The following is a 20,066-nucleotide window of genomic DNA, read 5'->3' as shown; positions in this document are numbered from 1 at the left end:
GTGTTGCTATGCTCATCATTGAACCCCAATAACAAAAATATTAAACTAAATATTCCTGAATAAATGAACCAAAGTCCATAAACAGTGCTGTTCAGTGGACAAAAGTGATAAGCACCAGTTGACACCGAGAAGGTCATTGACTTAGATGAATCATATCAATTATCATTAATAATGTATTAGTTCAAAACAGGAAACGTGAGTGCTTGACGGTCCGTGTAGTTGTTGAAGGCCAACAAACAGGTGCTCATCCAAGATCAGGAAGGATTTGACTTTATTTAAGCTGCAGAGCAAGTGCAGGAGGTGGAGTGATCAAATGTCAAAAGAAAGAAGTCTGAGGCACTCTGTTAAGTGAAAACAATGTAAAAGTCCTTTAATGGAAAAAATGGACAGCCAACGAGTTGTGACACGACGTGTCTTTGTCAGGGCATAATAATTTAATAAATATTATAATTTTATTATAATACGATCTTAAGATGAGGAACAAGGAACAAGCCAACTCACAAAGCCTTCATAACTTACATCCATAAATACTGAAACCAAAAGTCAGTTATTAATGCAATTACTCATATTGACCACTAAGGGTCACTAGCATCACATTCAGAGGGAAACACCAACACAGTCAGTCAGGTTAGAGCCAAGACTGTTTTTGTTTTTTTCTATTGAGGATATAAATCCACTTAATTTGTATTTAATTCTGATTCGCCTGTAGAATTTGTGTATGGGCCCGGCCTTTATAGGTATAGACTATCTCTATATCATCTCAGTATCATTGCTCTTTGCAGACATCTCATTAATATACTTTTATCACGGTCTTCAGGTGTCAGGTCTTTCTGACCATGAGCCTGGGTCAACATTAGCAGATGGGTCTCCGGTGCCAGCCCAGGCCGACTACCCACTGCTCCTCGAGGATTGGTCACATGCACAAATTTAATAAAGTAGCCTACAACTTAACTTAAAGGTGCATTGTGCAACTTTTTACGTGGAAAAACCTTTAACTTAAAGTGCATTCCTTTCAGGATACATTTAAAGGAGCTATACCTGATTGTGCAAAGAAACAGGGTCACTGTTTCTCTGGTCCAACTCATCTCAAACTTTTCTAATGCATTAACAACATCAACATTCATCACAGGGACTGAGTTTAAACCAGGTTTCACAACTTTCAGGGAGAAAACTGTCACTTCACTGTAAAATATGACAACTAGCCTGACATTTTATGACTGTTTAAAAGGCTTTTGTTTTTGTTTTTTTGGATAAATGTCTGCTTTAACCATGTACTAAAGGACAAAACAAATTTTACTCCAATAACAGAAAATAAAAAAAATCAAGGAGAGCTCCTTTAATGCAGCAAGATAATTGGAGTTCACAATATTCTATAGGCTAATCATATTTAAAGGACATTGTAGGGCACTGGGCAGGTGACATTTCTGTTGTTACTGTGCTGAATTCGTCTATCTATTTGGTTGTTTTATAGGCTCTAGCTTACTTAGTAGTGATGCGCGGGTCAGGGTTTTTTTCAACCCGCGGGTCCCGCATTTAGAGCAGGTTCTAACCCGACCCGGCCCGCCCCGCAACGTTGTTCTATTTTTACAGCCCGCCCCGCCCCGCCCCGCACCCGCAACCATTAAAAATTACGCGTTACAACTATGATCCGTATGAACAGCACCGACGCCGGTTGTCAGCCCCTCGCGCGCGCGCGCTCTCTCTCTCTCTCTCCCCCTCCGAAGAGCGCTGGGCAAGAGGGAGAGAGGAAGAGAGCAGAGGTCGGCCTAACGCTAAGTCACACACAGTCGTACATACGGTGGAAAATAGGAAACATGAGCTCCACAAAAGCGTTCTCTGGATCACAAGCTGCAAAACGCTGCTTGTTTTATGAAAATCCGACGTATATTTACGCTAAAAACCTGCTGTAAAGACGACGGAATAAGTTGTGAATGAATTCAATGAATGCGCGTACGGAGGCATAGAGTGCCCGCGACCGGCATTTTTTGACCCGCCCCAACCCGCCCCGCGATCGAAGGAGAATTTCACGACCCGACCCGACCCGAACCGCGGGCAGACCGCGGGGCCCGCGGTGGAACCCGCAACCCGCGCATCACTATTACTTAGTACCGTTATGGCGTCGGGACTCACCATCACCAGGATGATAAACCGAGACCCAACTGAGAATCTTAATTTATATGTAAAATACTACGATACAATCAGAAATCCTCCTCTGCAATAGCCAATTTTAACACCTAGAAGAATTGTTGTTAAACAAACCGTGCGTTTCTCTCTCTGTTTTCGTCCTTCTTTATGAATGAGCGCTGCCCCCGTGATCCTCCCACAGCCAATCACCCTCGTGCACCTGCGCTCCTTTGCAGCACAGCAGCTTTGCGCAGCAACAAGAGGTCAGTCCGTCACTCCTCTCTCCTCAAAGCGGATCCGTGGAGGCCGAGTGGGGAGTCCAGAGAAGCCGCATCTTCCACCCTCCTTCTGCCCCCCACCCCTCCAGTCCAAGCCCGACACATTCCCACGCACGTCCACGGGACAGAGCCGCCGACAATGCCGCTGAAGAAGACCGTGGCCATGGAGAGGAGGATAGACCTGGCGTCGTTGTTCTGCCTGATCGCGCGCCATGGCCCCGCGGTGCTCGTGACGCTGGTGGTCATTGGATGTTCGCTGGCGGGCTTCGTCATGTTCAGGAACATGCGGGAGAAGCGGCGGAGGAGGAGGGAAGAGGGGGCCGACCGTCGTGACAGCCACGCGGGGCACAGAGACGCAGGACTCGGCCAGGGGGCAGAGGAAGAACCGCGCGCGGCAGCAGCAGAGGAGGTTTCACGGAGAGAGTCAACGGGTAAATAAAAGATGAGATTTGGTGCATTTCTGTGGGGGAAGTTGATTTAAGACCGCGTAGCTGCTGATTAGTTATTCCACACAGCTGAGGAACGCACAGCCAGCAGGTGGACGGTGATTAAACGGATTAAACGCGGACACGCTGTAGCTCATCGACCGCAAATGGTCCTTTTTTTAAAACTGAAAACAAACAACAAAAAGCAAAGACGAATGTTGCTTGGAACATGGGTCGCCTTCCCAGAATGTCAGGGGTAAAAATAGGCTTCAAAGGGAAAAGCTTAAATCAACAACATTTGGGCCCAACATTTGCTTTGACTACAAGGCAGAGGCAGTTTTTCCTATAGGCAAACTATGCAAGGTGCGTAGGGCCCCCACAGCCACAAGGGCCCCGCATCTCAGTCAGACTACGGTGTTGTTTCCCTGATATATCGACGCGTTGTTACGGGGCCCATTTGTCTCTCAGATGAGCTGAATCCACACGGTTCTCATGCGCGCAGTTACTACAGTAACTCTGGTTCTCTGAATGTGCACAGTCTAAAACGAGTTGAGCTACTCACACTCAGGCTAATCCTCAGTGGTCAGACAGAAATAACCGTCAGGTGTCAGTTAAAATCAGCGGTTCCCAAACTGTGGGTCAGGGACCAGAGGCGAGAGAATGTGACCATTTGCCATTTACCATTTTTAAAAAGTAGTGAAATGGACTAGCAGTCGTCCTAAATAAAGTCTCACAGTGGCTTAGTGGTTAGTGGTTCTCACACAGAGGGACAGGGCCTGAATTGAGGTCATTATGTTCACCTTCTGCCCTGCTCGACTGCACAGTTAAACTGTAAATGGTTTCGCTCTTCGTTGAATAACCATGGGATGTGAACTGTAGGGCCCCCGTGTGGATTTTTGCTTAGGGCCCCAGAAGGGCCAGCACCGGCTCTGCCACAAGGTTAACCTCTTAACCCCCGCCTTAGCCGAGTGGTGCCATTAGTCTAATCTCTAACCCAGTTGATTAGAGAGACATATGCAACCATTGGCCCTCACCTTAAGGTCAGTGGACTCTAGTCTTGCCTGAACCAAATTTTATTTTTCAACCCCTGCTCAATGGTTGGTCAAGTTTTCGGACAGGGCACATTTTCTAGAAGAAGAAGAAGATCTTTATTTATATAGCGCCTTTCACAGACATATAGTCACAAAGCGCTTTACATGAGACAATTGTACATTCACTCCACACTCGGTGGTTCTCCTGTTCAGCTTTACCCAGATCCATAAGGTCACAGCCTACAGGCCAGTGTTGTCACGTTTTTTTTTTTTTTTTTTTTGTCTATTGCTCTTTTGTCACTTTTTTGTTGCGTTTTTGTGACTTTTCAGCTGCTCTTTTGTGGAATTTGTGTCACTTTTTCCTCGCTTTTTCGCAGTGTTTTGGTCGCTTTTGTGTTGCATTTTCATCCTCGTTCTCAGCTCTTTGTCGCTGTGTTGAAACTTTTTATAAAGAATCTTTTAGATGTGGGTAAAGCCAAACTGGAGAGAATATGCTCAGTTCAGTGGGGGTTAAGAGATTAAATGACAATCGGTCCACTTTCAAAGACTTTGTTTAACACGTCATATAACCCAGAATATTCATTAAGATGCAGATTTTCATTTGTTTGAAGTAAAGTCATTCATTTGTAGTAGCCGAGTAAATGCTATTTCCAGCGACCTGTCGGCTCCAATGTTACTGCCTCTCTTTGGGATAAAAATATCACAACATGGCTCTGTTCCATTTGGGCCTCTTGCAGTATAGACCTACAGTCAACGGCCTTTAGTCTGTAAGCCAACCTGTCCTGTAAACAGATATGCATGAAGCTACAGCCACAAAATGTTGCTAGGTATTGATGGACACAACATAAAAACATTTCCAGTCGGAACATTATACGGTGTTGACAGGGGCTGCTCGTGAGTTAGTTGGTATTCCTGAGGGTGTCTCAGTCTGCGCTGATGGGAGATGTGATGTTCATTAGGACTGCACGTTATGGAGGGGGGGAAAATGCAATGTTTGAGGAAGTTATCGCCTTGGAAGTGGCTCAGATGGTGGAGGTGCCCAGTCCTTGGCAAGGCACTTCACCCGACTTCACCCTTGTTTGACTGTGGCGTGTGTGATGACAGATTGGCAGCTGTGGCTATTTTACTGCATTTTCAACTTTGTGCGTTCCATTGAATTTGAACAAAGTTTATTTCAGCAACTTTTGTCAAATTATGAGCTAAAACAAAAAGTAAAAACAAAACAGGAACCAAATTAGGACAAACTGAACTGAAGTCTTGGCTTCAATTGGCGGTTCTCAGTCATTTTGCGTTTTATTGTGGCTTCTGAGGTGAAGTTGTATACAGTGCATCTGGAAAGGATTGACACCCATACACTAGTCCCACATTTTATGTTACTGCCTCACTCCAAAATGAATTCAATGAAAAAAAAAAAATCAGTCTACACATAATACCCCATTGTAACAAAGTGAAAAAATGTTTTGCAAAATGTTATAAAAGCAGAAATAAGAGCTTTTTGCATTACCTTTGCTCCTGCATCTTTTTCTACATACACATACTGTATGTATGTAGTCTGGGAGTGTGTGTGAGCTCAGATTTCCCGGTGAGCATTATTGACAGACGGGATCAACCAATTGGAGAAACACTGGATATGATGAGGGAACAAGCCACAAAAACATTATTTTTTTTATTCACGAGGAACGTTTCTGGCACCGGTTTTAGAGATTTTATATTTTCCAAATGAGTTAAAACAGACGAAAGAGCAGAGGAAAACAGTATCAGTTGCGATGTCCAGACGGTTCTTCTTTTGAACAGAAAACGGGAGCATCTGGCTGGACAGGCAACATTTGTGTTACTGTTTGGTCACCTCACTTCACCTTCCATTGAAAGTTAAGTGGAGCATAACGGATCTGTTCTCCCACAACAACAACAACAACAACAGCAACAACAATAGCAAAACTCTAAGCAGTTACATGCTGCAACTATAGACATGCTCTTCACTGTCGCCATGGAAACAGACATTGCTCAGAGGCATTGCATAAGTAGGTTAGAGTTGAAACTTCGAGATGTACCTGGTTGTTCTGTGTGTGTAAACTACAATATTGTTGACGTATTTGCTGGCAGGACTGACAATGGTTCTTTGTTTAGTGTTGAAGACACGCACAGGCACACTGGTTTGCTCCAGGCATGATCTAAAGTCTTGAATCATCATTTTTTAAACTTAAAATTATTTTTTATTAAAGGGAGCTTTAAGTTTTTAAGTGCAAATTCCTTTTTAATACCTGTTGTGCAATGAGTGAAACAAACATGTTTATCTGTTAAGTTATCTATTGCGAGAATCCATAGCCCGTGCTTGCTTCACTTGTGCAAGCTCGCCCTGTGTCTGGGAGTTCATATTGCTTTCCGAACCCCTCCAGTACTAAAACTAATATGGCCTTGTGTTTGATTTGTGTTTAAAGTGGTAAAGAAAATATGTGCTCTGAAAGGTTTTAAAAGGCCCTCACAGCTCAAACTCGGTTACCTCACTCTCCATATTGATACAAAACAGATATTCACTGAGCTTGAAGATTTGCACTAGCTCTTGACTTGATGGGGGACCGGTGCTGGGATTTTGGCTATAGTTATTAGATCAGAGAGAGCTCAGAGAGCCCATCCATCCATCATCTTCTGTGCTCTTTCATGTTTAATGCAAACTGGTTTAAGAATAAGTTCTACCATGTGGGATTGTCTCAATTTTGTTTTTTTCCTCTCAAGGCAATTATCCAAATAATTTATCAAATGTAATACTGGATGTTGTCTGCAGTACAATCAATATTTGATTTGAAAATGTGCTGTCTGTTGTCTAGACATCTTTATAGTGAGTGGCAATTCTCATGAATATATAATATCGATGTATCCTAACTTGAATAAATGTATATACTGTATGTAAATGACTATGGTCCATTAATCATTTCCTTTCTTGTCTTACAGATGTAAGTGATGAGGAGCACGCTTACCACGCACATGTCAGACAACGGAGGTCTGCCCCAGAGAGAAACCCATACAAAGAGGAACTACCTGATGGAGACGCTGCAGTCGACAAAGCGTCGTATTCATTTTTCTGGCAACGTTGTTCCCCCAAGACTACAGAGGGTCATGCAGAAGAGACCAGATACAACTCTGAAAGGAACGACTCTCATCCGTCAACTGAAGATGTGACAGAAGAGGTCTGTGGCGCTAAGGAGCCTGGGCTGAGAAATGATGTTGGCTATGAAGAAAAAGAGAAGGTAAGCACTTCATGCTCACAAAAGAGACTTATTATTTTTTTGTAATGTCAGTGATGTAAAAGCAGGATTGTAGGCCTACATTGTATTGTCTACATTTCAAGAAACACATTTTAAAAGCAACAACTCTAAATTGGCAAATTGGACCACGTTTTAAAGTACAGCGTTGCTATTGTTCAGATATTGTGCATTTTGAAGTAGGTTAGAATAGCTTCATCCAGCAGGTTGTCAAGAAGCAGAACTCTGTGTACTGTGAAGCACTTTCCGATAGTGTGTAAAGCCTTGTACAAATGTACTTTTATAACCTTTTGACGCATAGTTCGCCTTTTGTAAATGTAATACTTAATACTTAAATGTATACTTAAAGAGACTAGATGCAAGTTGGACATTTTATACTCATAACTGCCACTTCAGGTCTTATGCGTAACTGCAGTGCAGGATTTTAGAGGCAGTTGTGATGAACAGGTCTGAGCTCATTCTACACGTTAAGACATGGCTGGAACATGTAGGGGGAGGAAAATACATAACTTTAATTTTTTTAAACTCCTTTTTAATGTTTTAATGTAATTTGTTCATAATGTTTTTACATAAATGTTTGAGATTGCGTGTGAAGCTTCTCGAATGTGTCATTAAAATTGGAGATTAAACTTTGATTCAAGGTATTAATCGGGCACCTATCCCCTCTCCTTTGTTCCTTTTAGGTGATCGAAGCAGACTCCAGTGAAGACATCACCTCCACAGCTGAGGATGTCTCTGAAGAGGAGTGCGCACAAGAAGAGGAGACTGTGCAGTTCACCTTTAACAGCCAGTTGTGCTCCGCCCCAACCCCCACACTCGGTGTAGAAGACCACAAAAAAAATGCAGAGGGGACCAGTATTAACCAACAGGAACATGAGCTTACGAACAGCATTGTCCCCGTTTTGAAGCCAGAGGAAATCCCGTCAGCTCCTCACATAGATGAGGAAGTTACAATACAGCAGGTACACAACGGGGTGCAGCAAATCTTGCCTGTACAATGCGACAAACCTGCTGCTATGCCGTATTCAAATATTGAGCAAAAAGTAGACGTACTGTGCAAAGAAATCACTGCTTCTACAACTTCCCCTGAGGTAATGGAGGAAGACTTGGTTGAGGCTAGCCACACTGAAACACGTGAAAGTGAACCCCTTAAACTTGATGATACAAAGGATGATTTCAGCCTGGCGTCCTCTGTTGATGTCAATGTTGTTGCACACTTGTCCTCAAATTGTCAACAACAAAGTGAACCTTTGATGCCTCCAACTTCAGATACAGAGATCGACAAGACTGGACTTTGTCCTGATGAGCTATCACATTTTGAATCTGATGCCAACAAAATTTCCAACCATGAAAACATTGGACTTGTAAACACGGAGTGTCCCAAAGCAACTTCTGATGACAATAAAAAAGTCTCACATTTAGAGGCGGGGTCTCATTCTCTTGATGTGACAGAAGGCAAAGGTTTGAATCACCAGGAAATGACAGAAAGAGTAGAGATAGAAACGCCATTATTTTCAGAGAATACATCAGCAGTGCAGAATAATCAATGTCAAGAGATTTTGCCCCAAGCTGAAAATGGTTATGAATCTCAGATTGACAATTTAAGTGATCAAAAAGATGACATCTGTGAGGAAGAACAGACTCTGCCCATCTGCAAAGAAAATGCTTTGAAGATTGCAGATCAGAAAGAAGGTCAGAGTTCAAATGTTGATTTGATGCATGAACAATGTTTAGTACATCCTCCTACTTCTCAAAGTCAACTTCACGAGATAAAGACAGAAGAAACCCGTCCGTCAGGTCTTGCCGCTGATGTGGAAGTAATCTCCACAGTTACTGACACAACAGTGCAAACAAATGATCCGAAACCGCTTGAGGGGGCTCCAGAAATGGATACTGAAACCATTCTTGCACCCACAATACCATCCCAGATATCAGAAAATACAAGTAACATAACTTGTCAAAAAGATGAGAGTATGGATGCAACTTACATTTCAGCATCTACAAGGGATAAAATAGAAAGCATGGTGGAGCGAATGGTGGCTGAAGTTTACAAGGATGTCAAGCAAACTGCCTTAGAAGAAAGGCCTATGCAATTGGAAGTAAACAAATGTTCAGAGTTTAACCAGGATAAGGCTAGTATTGCTCCTGACAACTTGACCTGTCAAGAAGTAGTAGAGATGGAAGTAATTTCTGGCTCCAATATTTCATCTCAATCAACAGAGGACAATGTTAATTCAGTTTCTTGCCTAAACAATATTACAAAAGTGGAAGATGACGTAATTAGTGATGTTTCAGAAAACAATTATCCAAATGCAACTCCTAATGATTGTAGCAATATACCGGTGGCTGAGGCTGTGCCCAATCCCCAAGACGCCAACTGCTTAGTGGAAGAAAGTGCTGAACATTTGGAAACTGATAAAAATGTTAAAGAAATCTCTGTATCTGAAGATGCACATTTGGCGCTGGAAACTGCCGTAGAAGTTCAATCCACACAACTGGAACAAAAAAAATGTGTTGCACAACTTTGTGAACTTGTTGTACAACCAATCCTGAACATTAATAGTACCGTTCATGACAACTTTTCCAATGAATCAATAGTGAATGTTGTTGAACGAGAAACGTGTGTCGAGGCTGATTGTTCCAATATGGCCACTCAGATGCGAGAAGGAACATCAGCTGTTTCTTGCACAGAGATTAGCGACATTGAGAAAGTGGATGATGAAAAAAAAATTCAGTCGAGCAATGAGGGAATTGTAGAAAGTGTCACAACATCCTGTCAGTTTGAGCAACAAAGTGAGCAGAATGAATCACAAGTGCTTATCGACAATGGCGAGTGTGAGTTTGGAAATGTATTACAACACGGCAATGGTGTATCAGAAATTCCATCTGGCATCAAAGCAGAAGTCTCAGAAAACCCAGCGACTCTCAATGATGAACAGGGTGAACAAAATGAGCCAGAAATGCTTTTTGACACCAGCAATAATTCAACTGTAAAAAGAAGCAAAGTGGTTATAGTATGCAGGACTGCAGAGGCTAGCGTTTCTACTACTGAAATGTCAGACTGTGAAGATGTTGAAGGCGAAACTTCTTATTCAGAGCTAACCTCCTATAGAAGTTTTTCTTGCCAAGATCCCATGGATAGAAATGTTGCTAATGAGGACCCTCGTGCTGATGTAGTGGCGAGTACCAGTGACACAGCTCAAACCGTAATCGAAGAAATGACCACCGAAGAAAAGCTACTTACCAAAACTGGAAAGCCATTGGATTTGACAAGTCGCGTCGCACTAGATATCCCTCAGAACTGCGGCGCATCTGTGGAGGCACCTAAGCAAGTCGAGCAAAGAGATACCCCTAGTTTAGAAAGTGGGATTTCCAGCATGGCCGTTAGCCCCGAGAAGGAGGAATCTAGCAAGGTAATTGGCCAAGACGTGCTCACAACTTGCCAAGTCTATGCTGAGGGAACTGTTTCTCATACTGTTTTTACAAGTAATGGGTTTGTCCAAGTCACCGAGGAAGAGTCGAGTGCCATGGAAACCGGACCAGAATCCCCCAGTTATCCTCAAATTTTTGCTCTCGAAGAAATGGCCAATGAATTGTTGATGAGCAATGAGGATTCGTTTGGAAGCGAGATTGAAGATGGCTACCATAAAGCCACGGAAGAATTCATGACGCATGCTGCGGATAATATTAAGATTACAAGCGAGGGCACGGCACAGGAAACGGTGAAACATTTTGAGAAGACTGAACAAGCATGTGTCGCCAACAAGGAGAGCAGGGAGAAAGTTGACTCGGAAAAGACCGAGATCAGTATTATGGAAGCCACTATGGACCATAACGAATGGATCACCGAAGGGAACTATCAAGTCCTTCCATGGATGACCGCGGCTAGTTTTTCTAAAGATTTGACTAGTAGCAAGGAGGCAAAGGACATTGAAAGCGAGCCACAAGCATCAAGTCTGGAGGAGAGCGCGGAAAGTGCCAAAAAGGTCTTGGCCGTCCAACCCATGCCCCAGAACGTCAACGTAACTTTCCGCGTTCACTACGTCACACTGTCCCCTCACCAGACCGTTGCGGTGACTGGAGATCAGCCGGAATTGGGGGCATGGAGGAGCGTCGTCTCGCTAGAAAAGACGAAGGACGGATATTGGACCTGCGTGGTCGGCCTGCCCGCCGAGAGCCACGTGGAGTGGAAGTTTGTGGTTTTGGAGAAGGGGGAGGTGTGCCGCTGGGAGGAGTGCGGAAACCGACTGCTGGACACGGGCTACGGAGACGACCTGCTGGTGCACAAGTGGTGGGGAATCTTGTAGGGACATGCGAGTAGTGACTAAACGGAGTGATGTCTATAAAATGCAGTTATTTTCTCCTGACTGAATGTGAATATGGCTTGGCAATGTTCTGAATACACAATGGATCTGCAGCTGTAGCAGTGTTGACGCCTAGGTGATAACGGGGCTGTTGATGGAGAAACCTAATCTGTAAAGTAATTAACAATACCAAACTTTACTGCTTATTTGATGCACTATGACAATGTGATATTTCATCTCCTTTACAGTATCTTTATCTAAAATCTATTGTTTGTTATTACCACTTCATCCACAATTCTTACAGTTACCAGATTTGTACATTTGACTATAACTACGGAGCATATGCCACCTTACCTTTCCATGCCAGCTTGCGATTTTAAATAACTTTATTGTGTCTTGCAGAAGGCTGTCAATAGGTCACTTTGCACAACTGTACTATGTTAAGTATAAATTATGTCCTGGAATGACCTGTTAGAGCTGAAACATGCAACGAATTGTATTTTAGAAACCAACTTTTTAATCATTGTGTATCGGAGAGGGACGGCCACCATTTGTACAGTGTAATTAACGATTGAATGCAATGTGTTCTTGTCAATTCTACCGATGCTGCTTGAATACCTAGTAACAGTATATCAGTGTGCACATTGTTCACTTTTAACGCAGCAATAAGCCCAGCAATAACTGTCTTACACTTTATCAGGTGTCATTGTGTTTACCCCTCAGCTGTGACGCAAGCTGCTTCAATCTCATGGCACCTTTGCATGAGAAAATGTCCCTATATTGTGTCAATATAATGGTGCCTTTCACTATATATTCTATAAAACCAACGACTAAAGCTTTTGTATTTTTGTCATTGTGCACATTGTACTGAATGTCTTACCTGATTATTGTTTTTATATGTAGAGTTGTTTCAAAACTGCCTGGATTATGCAAAGATGCAATAAAGCTAATTTTGAATGAAGTGAATTTGACTATCTATTTTACAAGCTAAATATTTGACTTTGATACTGTTGTTCTGCTATGGACGAACTTTGCAAGTGCATTTTTAAACGGTTATGTAACAGTCACGTCTCACGCATATTACTCACGCCTTGTTAACAATTGTTCTCTCGGTGTAAGTAATGTGCAGTGACACTTGTTTTTAAACATACATGAATAATTTACTTAAGACCAGACACTGCAGGTGAATAAGGACAAAAAATGAGCCATGCCTTTGGAACTGGCTTTACTGACAAATGTGTATGTGATGTCTGTTATATTTTATTGGCTTTTTCTGCATAAAACTCCCTAAAATTGCTCTTTTAGTGGGATCAGCGACTGAATGTGCTGTTATGTGCATTAAGATTACTAATTGTAGTGGATACATCGTTTGAAGCCAATATGGCTCAAAACTGAAATCGGAAAACAAAAAAGATGAGCCTGCCTGCAGTGTGTCACGTTACGAGACAAGTTTGTACATTTGACATGTAAGAGTTCAACATTTAATAGCCATGACTCATTTGCAATGTCCCTAAAAGGGTTGTTAAAGAAAAAAATAGCAAAAATACATTAAAATAATTCACATTTACATTACAGTGCGTTTCAATGCAGTCTAAATATGACTGTAAACTTAATTTTTAAACCCAATCTTCTCTCTCAGTATGTTTGGGGCATTCACTTGGTGCGTGACTGTTGTTTATGGGTGAGCTTGTCCTTGCTTGTGTCAAGCTGGCAACGGGGCAGCCCATGCAGGGACAGAGAGGCGCGTGCTCATGCATGTGCCAGCTATGTGGGGTTGTGTGCTAAAGGTGAAACAGTTGCGACCAAAGAGGATGCAATTTAGTTGTCGGTGGTTGTGTAGGAAATCCATTTTGGAACTCATGGAAAATGGTGTTCAGTGTTCCCTGAGGTAAAATGTCTCATGGAAAGATTGAAAGAATTCCAAAGCTGGGAGACTATAAAAACACAATGAAGTCACAAATTGAAATTTCTAAGATCCATTCATAAACTCCCAAAGTTAATGACTAATAATAATATTGGCTTACATTGCGCTTTACAAGCCTGTATACCAGCTGCCCTGGGGTAGACTGACGGAGGTGAGGCAACCAGTCTGTGCCATCGCTCTCTCCGACAACCACAAACCACTCACTCACACCCAGGATTCCTCGTGTTTCCAAATGGTCTCCCATCCAAGTACCAGTCAAGCCCTTCCCTGCTTAGCTTCCAAGATCTGACGGGGACGGGCAGAGCAAAGGTGGTATGGCCTTTGTTATGCATTATATGTTCAATAATGCTGTTGTAACTTTATTGTCCTATCTACTGTTAGACATAGTTTGTCTCAATCGAGATCCAAATGAGATTTACACAAAAGTAAAAGTTTGGTCATGGGAACTTGCTCTGCTCTCGAGCTACATGAGAGGATGGGGTCCATAGAAATGCCATGTGGTGTAGAAAATCATGTAAATCAAAAGAACAGAGAGAATTAAACGTTGTTTTGTGAATGTTTAATTTGCATAAGTAGTGACACATTGTTCTTAATTATCCAATATTAACAAGAGGATCTAGCGAAGGCAGCAGCCTCCCCATATTGCCCTATTAGCACGTCACATGCTCCACACATGCGTGTGAAACATGATAGGGCTGCACTTCTACATTTGGAAGGCTTCGACATTCACTGAAACACATACTTACATGGAGCTCCTATATTTCAAACATCACTCCATGCCGTGTACCGTTGACCAAACTGACCCACTCTGTTTGAGGTCAACACAACTGGACTCTGCTCACTTATAGGTTATCATTGCCAAACACAAGGTCAAGGGACTTCTGCCTGTTTGCCTTTTAAGACAAAAATAACCTGGCTGGATTAGACAGTGAGCGTTTGTTAATATGGCCAGTAGGTCGAGTTTTCACTTTCTCACTTCAGTTCATTTTGCTAATGTGGCAGCTGGCACTGGCACGCGTTTGAAGGTTAAATGCAAATCCTTTATTTAGACTCAGGGCTCAGTTGACGGCACTCTCGCTCTCTTTGTACTGCCCTCTTCGGTGCACAGTCTCAGCATCGAAACAGTTAAGCCACATGAGCTGAACACTTAACGCTGTGTTGTTGGTCTCACAGGCGCCAAAAGCATTTATTCAATGAAAAAGAAATCAGTGTCATCTGTAAGTGCACGGTTTGAAGAATTTAATCTGTTACACAATACAAAGCCTTTCATGACATATGACTGTATTGTTATGAAAGGTGCACTGAAACTGAAAAGTATTTTTATTTTTTTATTTTCAAATAAAAGTACATTTTTAGTATGTTTTTCAGTAAAGAGTTTGCATTTGAGATTACGCTGTATTTAGCTTAACAAACACATCACTAATCATTAATAAAACAGAGTGTCGTCGATCACTCCTCAATGTTGCGTGTACGTGGAGGATAAAGTCATGAAAAGTGGAATGTGGTAGGGTACACACATCATTCTCATTCTGAACAGAAACCCAAAGCATTTTACTATTCAACTACTGTAACCTAAAAGTGGTCTCCGACTGGTCCCAGAGTCAGGACTAAACACTTCAGTTTCATGCAGCTAAAATCTGGAACAGTCCAAAAGATGAGTCACCTTTGCAGTAGCAGTATAGCACATCAGTACTACCCAAGTACCTCTTCGAATATTCTTTAGAAGTAACAATAAAATGCTTGGTTAATCTTTCCACATTGAGTTAAACATTTATCCCATTTCTATTGAATTTAAACTTTAAATTTCCTTTAGAATCATCTCTTTTGAAAAAAAAAAAAAGGTTCCTTATTCAATTTCTGCTTGTCCTACATTTTTATGCTTGACTCGTTCTTTATTAGTCTTATGGGGGTTGTTTTGGTCGAAGCTCTAGTTGCACTGTGGGAGTCTCAGAGGTGTCAAACACATTTGGAGCGGGGGCCAAAAATGTAAACTGCGATGGTCGGGGGCTGAAACAGACTAATCCTTTTTTGATAGAGTAATTATTCATTTGTCTACTTTTTATTATATAGCATGCCTTTAAATAGACTTCACACATTACAATTGTATTAAGCTTTGTTGTACTTTGTTTAGTTACAACAAACAACTCATGGGCAACAAACTCCGATCATGTTAACTTATGTTAATGAATAATTTAGGTTTCACATAGTAATGACACGGTGAAGTCAGACCATGTGACTGTAACAATGGTTCACTGCAGCTGCTTTAGGTGCTTTTGAATATTTCCTCCTACACATGACTCATCAGTGCGTCCAAGCAGCACCAGTGTCCAGTCTGTTCTTAACAAAACATTGTGCGCTTGATGTTTTGTGAGCAACTGAGTGTTTTGTGACGCTCAGGGAGAGAAGGAGAGGTGCACGGTAATACAAATGAATACAAATATCTCCTTGATCTGACATGTATGGTGTACAGTAATAAAAGGTAAATGTTTGGTTTCATGTCTATGCCAAGTCTCTATTTAAGGCGAGACACTGCAGGTGAATAGGGAAACTTTTTTTTTTACAGATATCAATTTGAAACTTTTGCTGTAGATTACTGGTATAAATGTGAGAAAAAAAAGACATTACAAGTTTTCTGTCATTTTATTTTATGCCTAAAAATGCCCCAAATTTCACATCTTTTCGGCGTCAAAATCTGAATAATGGATAGAACTACATTCAAATTTATGGTTTCATTTTATTGATAAATGAGTTGCCAAGACTTTTTCAGAGGGGATTTTGGATTTCTTGTTTAGTTTTAAAATTTGTAAAAATTTGATTTTTGCCTTATTTTTTGACATTCAAAACTCAATAAATGGGGCTAGGGATTAGATATTTAAAAAATCCCTCTGAAAAAATCTTCCAAGTGTTGTTCAGTCCAAGGCTGGAAAATTTGAAATCTTTATGTGCTACTGACACAATGACAGAAAAATGTGTTTTGAGAAAAAGGCCCTTGAAATTGAATTGTCCCATATAAGTCTATGGGCAAACATTGAATCAGCGCAATATTTAAACATGTTATGGTGAAGATTAGGCATATTTTTGGTTTCCGGCTGAAAGCTTGTATGTTCAGAGACCAATTTGGCCCAAAACCTGAAAACTGAAAAAAATGTAGTTTTGCCTGTAGTGTCTCCCCTTAAGAGCTTGGAGAATGACCCTTCATATAAAGTTGCTGCTGATGTCTGCGTGTGAAGTTCCTGGTCTTGTCTTAGTGAAGGGCTCATCTTCAGCGTGACCATCCTGCTGCCGGTCGGACTGTCAAGTGTGAAATACTTCTCGCTTACGCCCCTGTGTCTCCCTACAGACACTTACCGCTCACCGCAGAGCCTGAACTTTACCCCAGGGAGGTTTGACGAGAATATCTGGGTGGGGCTTATTTTGCGACGCTGCCATTTATAAAGTGATTAATTCTTAGGCACTATTTCAATGTGAAACTGACTGAGATTTTAGCTACAGTTTGAGTAATCCGTGTTTCTGGGCGGTGTCACACACGACAGGGCCGGTTGTCTCATGATCGGAAGGTCGGGGGTTCGAATCAGGCCTCCTGAAGGTGCATACTGTCGTTGTGTCCTTGGGCAAGATACCTCCAGTATCTGAATGAGAGAGTGAATGGGTGAGTGGATCCTTGCTGTAAAGCGCTTTGAGGGCCTTGTAGGTGGAAAAGCGCTATATAAGTTGAGACCATTTACCATTTCTCAATGTGCTTCACAGCGATTATTCATTCGCGCCATACCCGCTGTTGGTAAGCTTATATCCAACACTCACTCATATGTTTCATTCACACAGGCAAGGTGGGAGAGGTGTCTTGCCTAAGGATACAACAACAGTCTGTCGTCCCCAGCACTCAAACTGCCTCCTCTACAAAGGTTGTCATGCCTAAATCTAGCCGTGATTGTTGGTGTTCATTTGGAAATGAAGGATTGTTTTGATTCTTTTATTAGGAAATCCCCAAAACATTTGAAAACATCCATGTAATAAAGGGAATTTGACGATCTTTTGCACAAATGAGGAGCATGAGCAAACTCAGAGGACTGAAGCCCGGGACATTGTAGTTGTGAGGCCTGAGTGCTCCTCACTGCTGTGCAACCGCGCCTCCCTTACATCATGAAAATGTCTGAAATAACTTCGAGCTAGTCACGATTGGACTATTTTTACATGTTGAAAAGGGCAGTCCCCACAGTTCTGTCTGCGCATGGGCGACCTCCAACGCAGACCGCCTCACATGCCAGCAGAAGGTCGAGAGTTTAGGGGCAAGAGCGCTGAGCTGGGACAGAGAAATCTGACATGTCTGTAAAAAGCAATGCCAACATGGAGCAGATATTTATGACGACTTATAACTTCTGTCTCCGAGCTCAACTTTGTACAGTAATTGTTACCCTTAAACGTATGGAACACTTGATAATTTAAAAAAGTGCTCTGTGTGCAGAGGTGGAAAAGCGTTGTGTATAAATTGAGACCATTTTACCATTACCATAAAAAGGCATGCCAACATTCACATAAGAGTTATTCATGTATGGGCTAGCAATGAACTCACTATGTTTAAATGTTTATAAGCTAGGAGTTAATGAAATACAAGTTCTAAACCTTAAAGGTACACTGCGTAACCCTTTTTGTAATATGCTGTTGCCATCATTACAAAACATGCTCCTATGACCAGCTCAACAGAAAAGGCTGTGAGAAATCAAAGAATGGATTTGGATGGGAACCTAACCTGTTAAATCTCAAATTCTGCTGACTTTAGTTGACATCTCCATGGAAACGAGCAGGAGACGTACCCACTCCCGGTAAAGTTATGTCATGTCTTAGCAGAGCTGAGCCGCTCACAGCAAAATCACATGTTTGTTTAAGGTATTTTTTAATGCTGAAAATAACTGTGATAAAATAAAAGCTTGTATTTCAATTTTATTTTTTGGGTAAAATTCTACGCGGTGTAACTTTAATGAAGAGGCATTTTGAAAATCCTTGGTTCATTGTCCATTAACTCTTGCCTGGCCTGCCAGACACTCCTCCTTTCTGTTCAAAAGAAGAACCATCTGGACAGCACCTCGCAGCCTATCATTCCACCATTTTACCCACATCGGTCCAATCACTCACCGAGAGGCGGGACTTCCTTCCCCTAAGAGGTGGAAGCCGCAGTGCTTGATTTAATTAACGCATTCCCCCAATTCTCAGTTTTTCAGGGTAAAGGATTCAGGAAATATTTTGGAGGATCCGGCAAAAGATTCATCTGATATAATGGTGTTTAATGAGAGTGTTCCGGCAAATGTTTTGGCCTGTTCCCAATCAAACCCATCACATCAGACCAAAAGTGTTCCTGAAACTACTCATTTACAAATCAAGCACTGGGAAGCCGTCACCACACTCTACCAAAACAATAGAGATGGTGTGCGCGGCGAGTGAAACAGTGTTTTCTTCTGCTCTTTGTCTGTTTTAAATTATTTGAAAAAAAAAGTTAATCCCTAAAACTGGAGCAAGAAACAGCGTTCGAAGCGTTCCTCGTAAATAAGGAGGTTTTTGGAAAGGCTTCCTGCCGCTTGTTGCTGCGACGTATCTAGCGTTGCTCTGATTGGTTGATGCCGTCTGTCAATCACACCCACCGGGAAATAGTTGAGATCATGTTTGCTCCCAGACTATATGTCTTTGAAATATCTATGAGAAAGCATGTAGTTTGGCAGGCCAGGCAACATTAACTCCTGGGTGTAGACCCTCTTGTAGATTCTTTCTTATGGTATATATTACCATATGATCAAGTCACATACAACTTAACTGTTTGCTTTTTAACATAAAACAACAAACTTAAAGGAATAGTTCACCGTTTTAACATACTGAGTTATGTTCTTACCTGAGCTTAGACGAGTTGATGCGCACCTGGCTGGTCTTTGTGCGTGCCCTCAGTCACGCAAAACGACCAAAGATGTTGATAGGATTTGGCCTCTCCCAATGTCTTCCTAAAGCTCCAAACGGGGTGAGGTTGGAAGCTACCACGCTCTTCCACGGGCACAAAGACCAGACAGGTACGTATCAACTCGTCTAAGCTCAGGTGAGAACATATATCAGTATGAAAAAACGGTTAACTATTCCTTTAAGGCAGCTGAACATCTGTCATACACTCACGCTGTTGTCTTATCATAGTTTAAATTTAATCTTCTTACGTATTCCTGATTAGTGTTATTGTTTTATAGTTTATTATTTAAGTTATGTGTTATATTTTATTCCTAGTTGTGAACCTGTCCATAACCATGGCAATATCTTGTCTCGTTATAGTTACAGTAAAACTTAAAACCGCTTCACAATATGCCTCTTCTTCATGAACATTTCTTTAAAATTTGCTGCACATACATTTTGTTCCATGTTGTAACCGAATACACCTCCATTCATTCATTTAATTGAATTTATTTTGCCGTATTTTCTTTCTTTTTCTGTCCATGTTTTCATAATAGTTACTTCTTCTGCCCTTGGGGATTTCAGTGACGTCACTAAACTACTTTTACTGACACTATCATAATATCACTATTCACCACTAGGTTCGGATCATGGCTCATGTACGTGTGATAAGTAGATGTTAGGTGAAAGGCTTAGTGACAGAGGGAGGAACAGTATGTGCACAGGACGTCCTCCATAACTAAAGCACAAGACTCAAGGCCCGAAAAGAGGAGCGTCTACATTCTTTATTTAGCACTGAAA

The 20,066-nt window shown here is 41.8% G+C and overlaps 2 protein-coding genes across 2 annotated transcripts; both read left to right on the top strand.

The window, feature by feature from the left end:
* Positions 1 to 2,277: 2,277 nt before the first annotated feature.
* Positions 2,278 to 8,421, top strand: LOC306959915 (uncharacterized protein; the record flags this gene model as incomplete). Its single annotated transcript, XM_079552170.1, has 4 exons — positions 2,278 to 2,833; positions 6,808 to 7,103; positions 7,802 to 8,139; positions 8,388 to 8,421. The coding sequence occupies exons 1-4, from the start codon at positions 2,293 to 2,295 to the stop codon at positions 8,419 to 8,421; spliced, it is 1,209 nt and encodes a 402-aa protein (XP_079408296.1). The 5' UTR covers positions 2,278 to 2,292.
* Positions 8,422 to 8,822: 401 nt separating this feature from the next.
* On the top strand, positions 8,823 to 11,534 carry stbd1 (starch binding domain 1). The gene has a single exon (XM_079552132.1). It carries the CDS (start codon positions 8,834 to 8,836, stop codon positions 11,423 to 11,425), a length of 2,592 nt encoding a protein of 863 aa, XP_079408258.1. The 5' UTR covers positions 8,823 to 8,833; the 3' UTR covers positions 11,426 to 11,534.
* Positions 11,535 to 20,066: the final 8,532 nt, after the last annotated feature.

The sequence above is a fragment of the Gobius niger genome (genome assembly GCF_951799975.1).
Source record: "Gobius niger genome assembly, chromosome: 2".
In the NCBI taxonomy this organism is placed as follows: domain Eukaryota; kingdom Metazoa; phylum Chordata; class Actinopteri; order Gobiiformes; family Gobiidae; genus Gobius; species Gobius niger.
The sequence above is the reverse complement of the archived record's forward strand: the minus strand, read 5'-3'. Positions and strand labels throughout refer to the sequence as shown.

Bases quoted from the DNA above. Each gene is read 5' to 3' on its own strand.
- stbd1 (XM_079552132.1), top strand. From the start codon at position 8,834: ATGCATGAACAATGTTTAGTACATCCTCCTACTTCTCAAAGTCAACTT.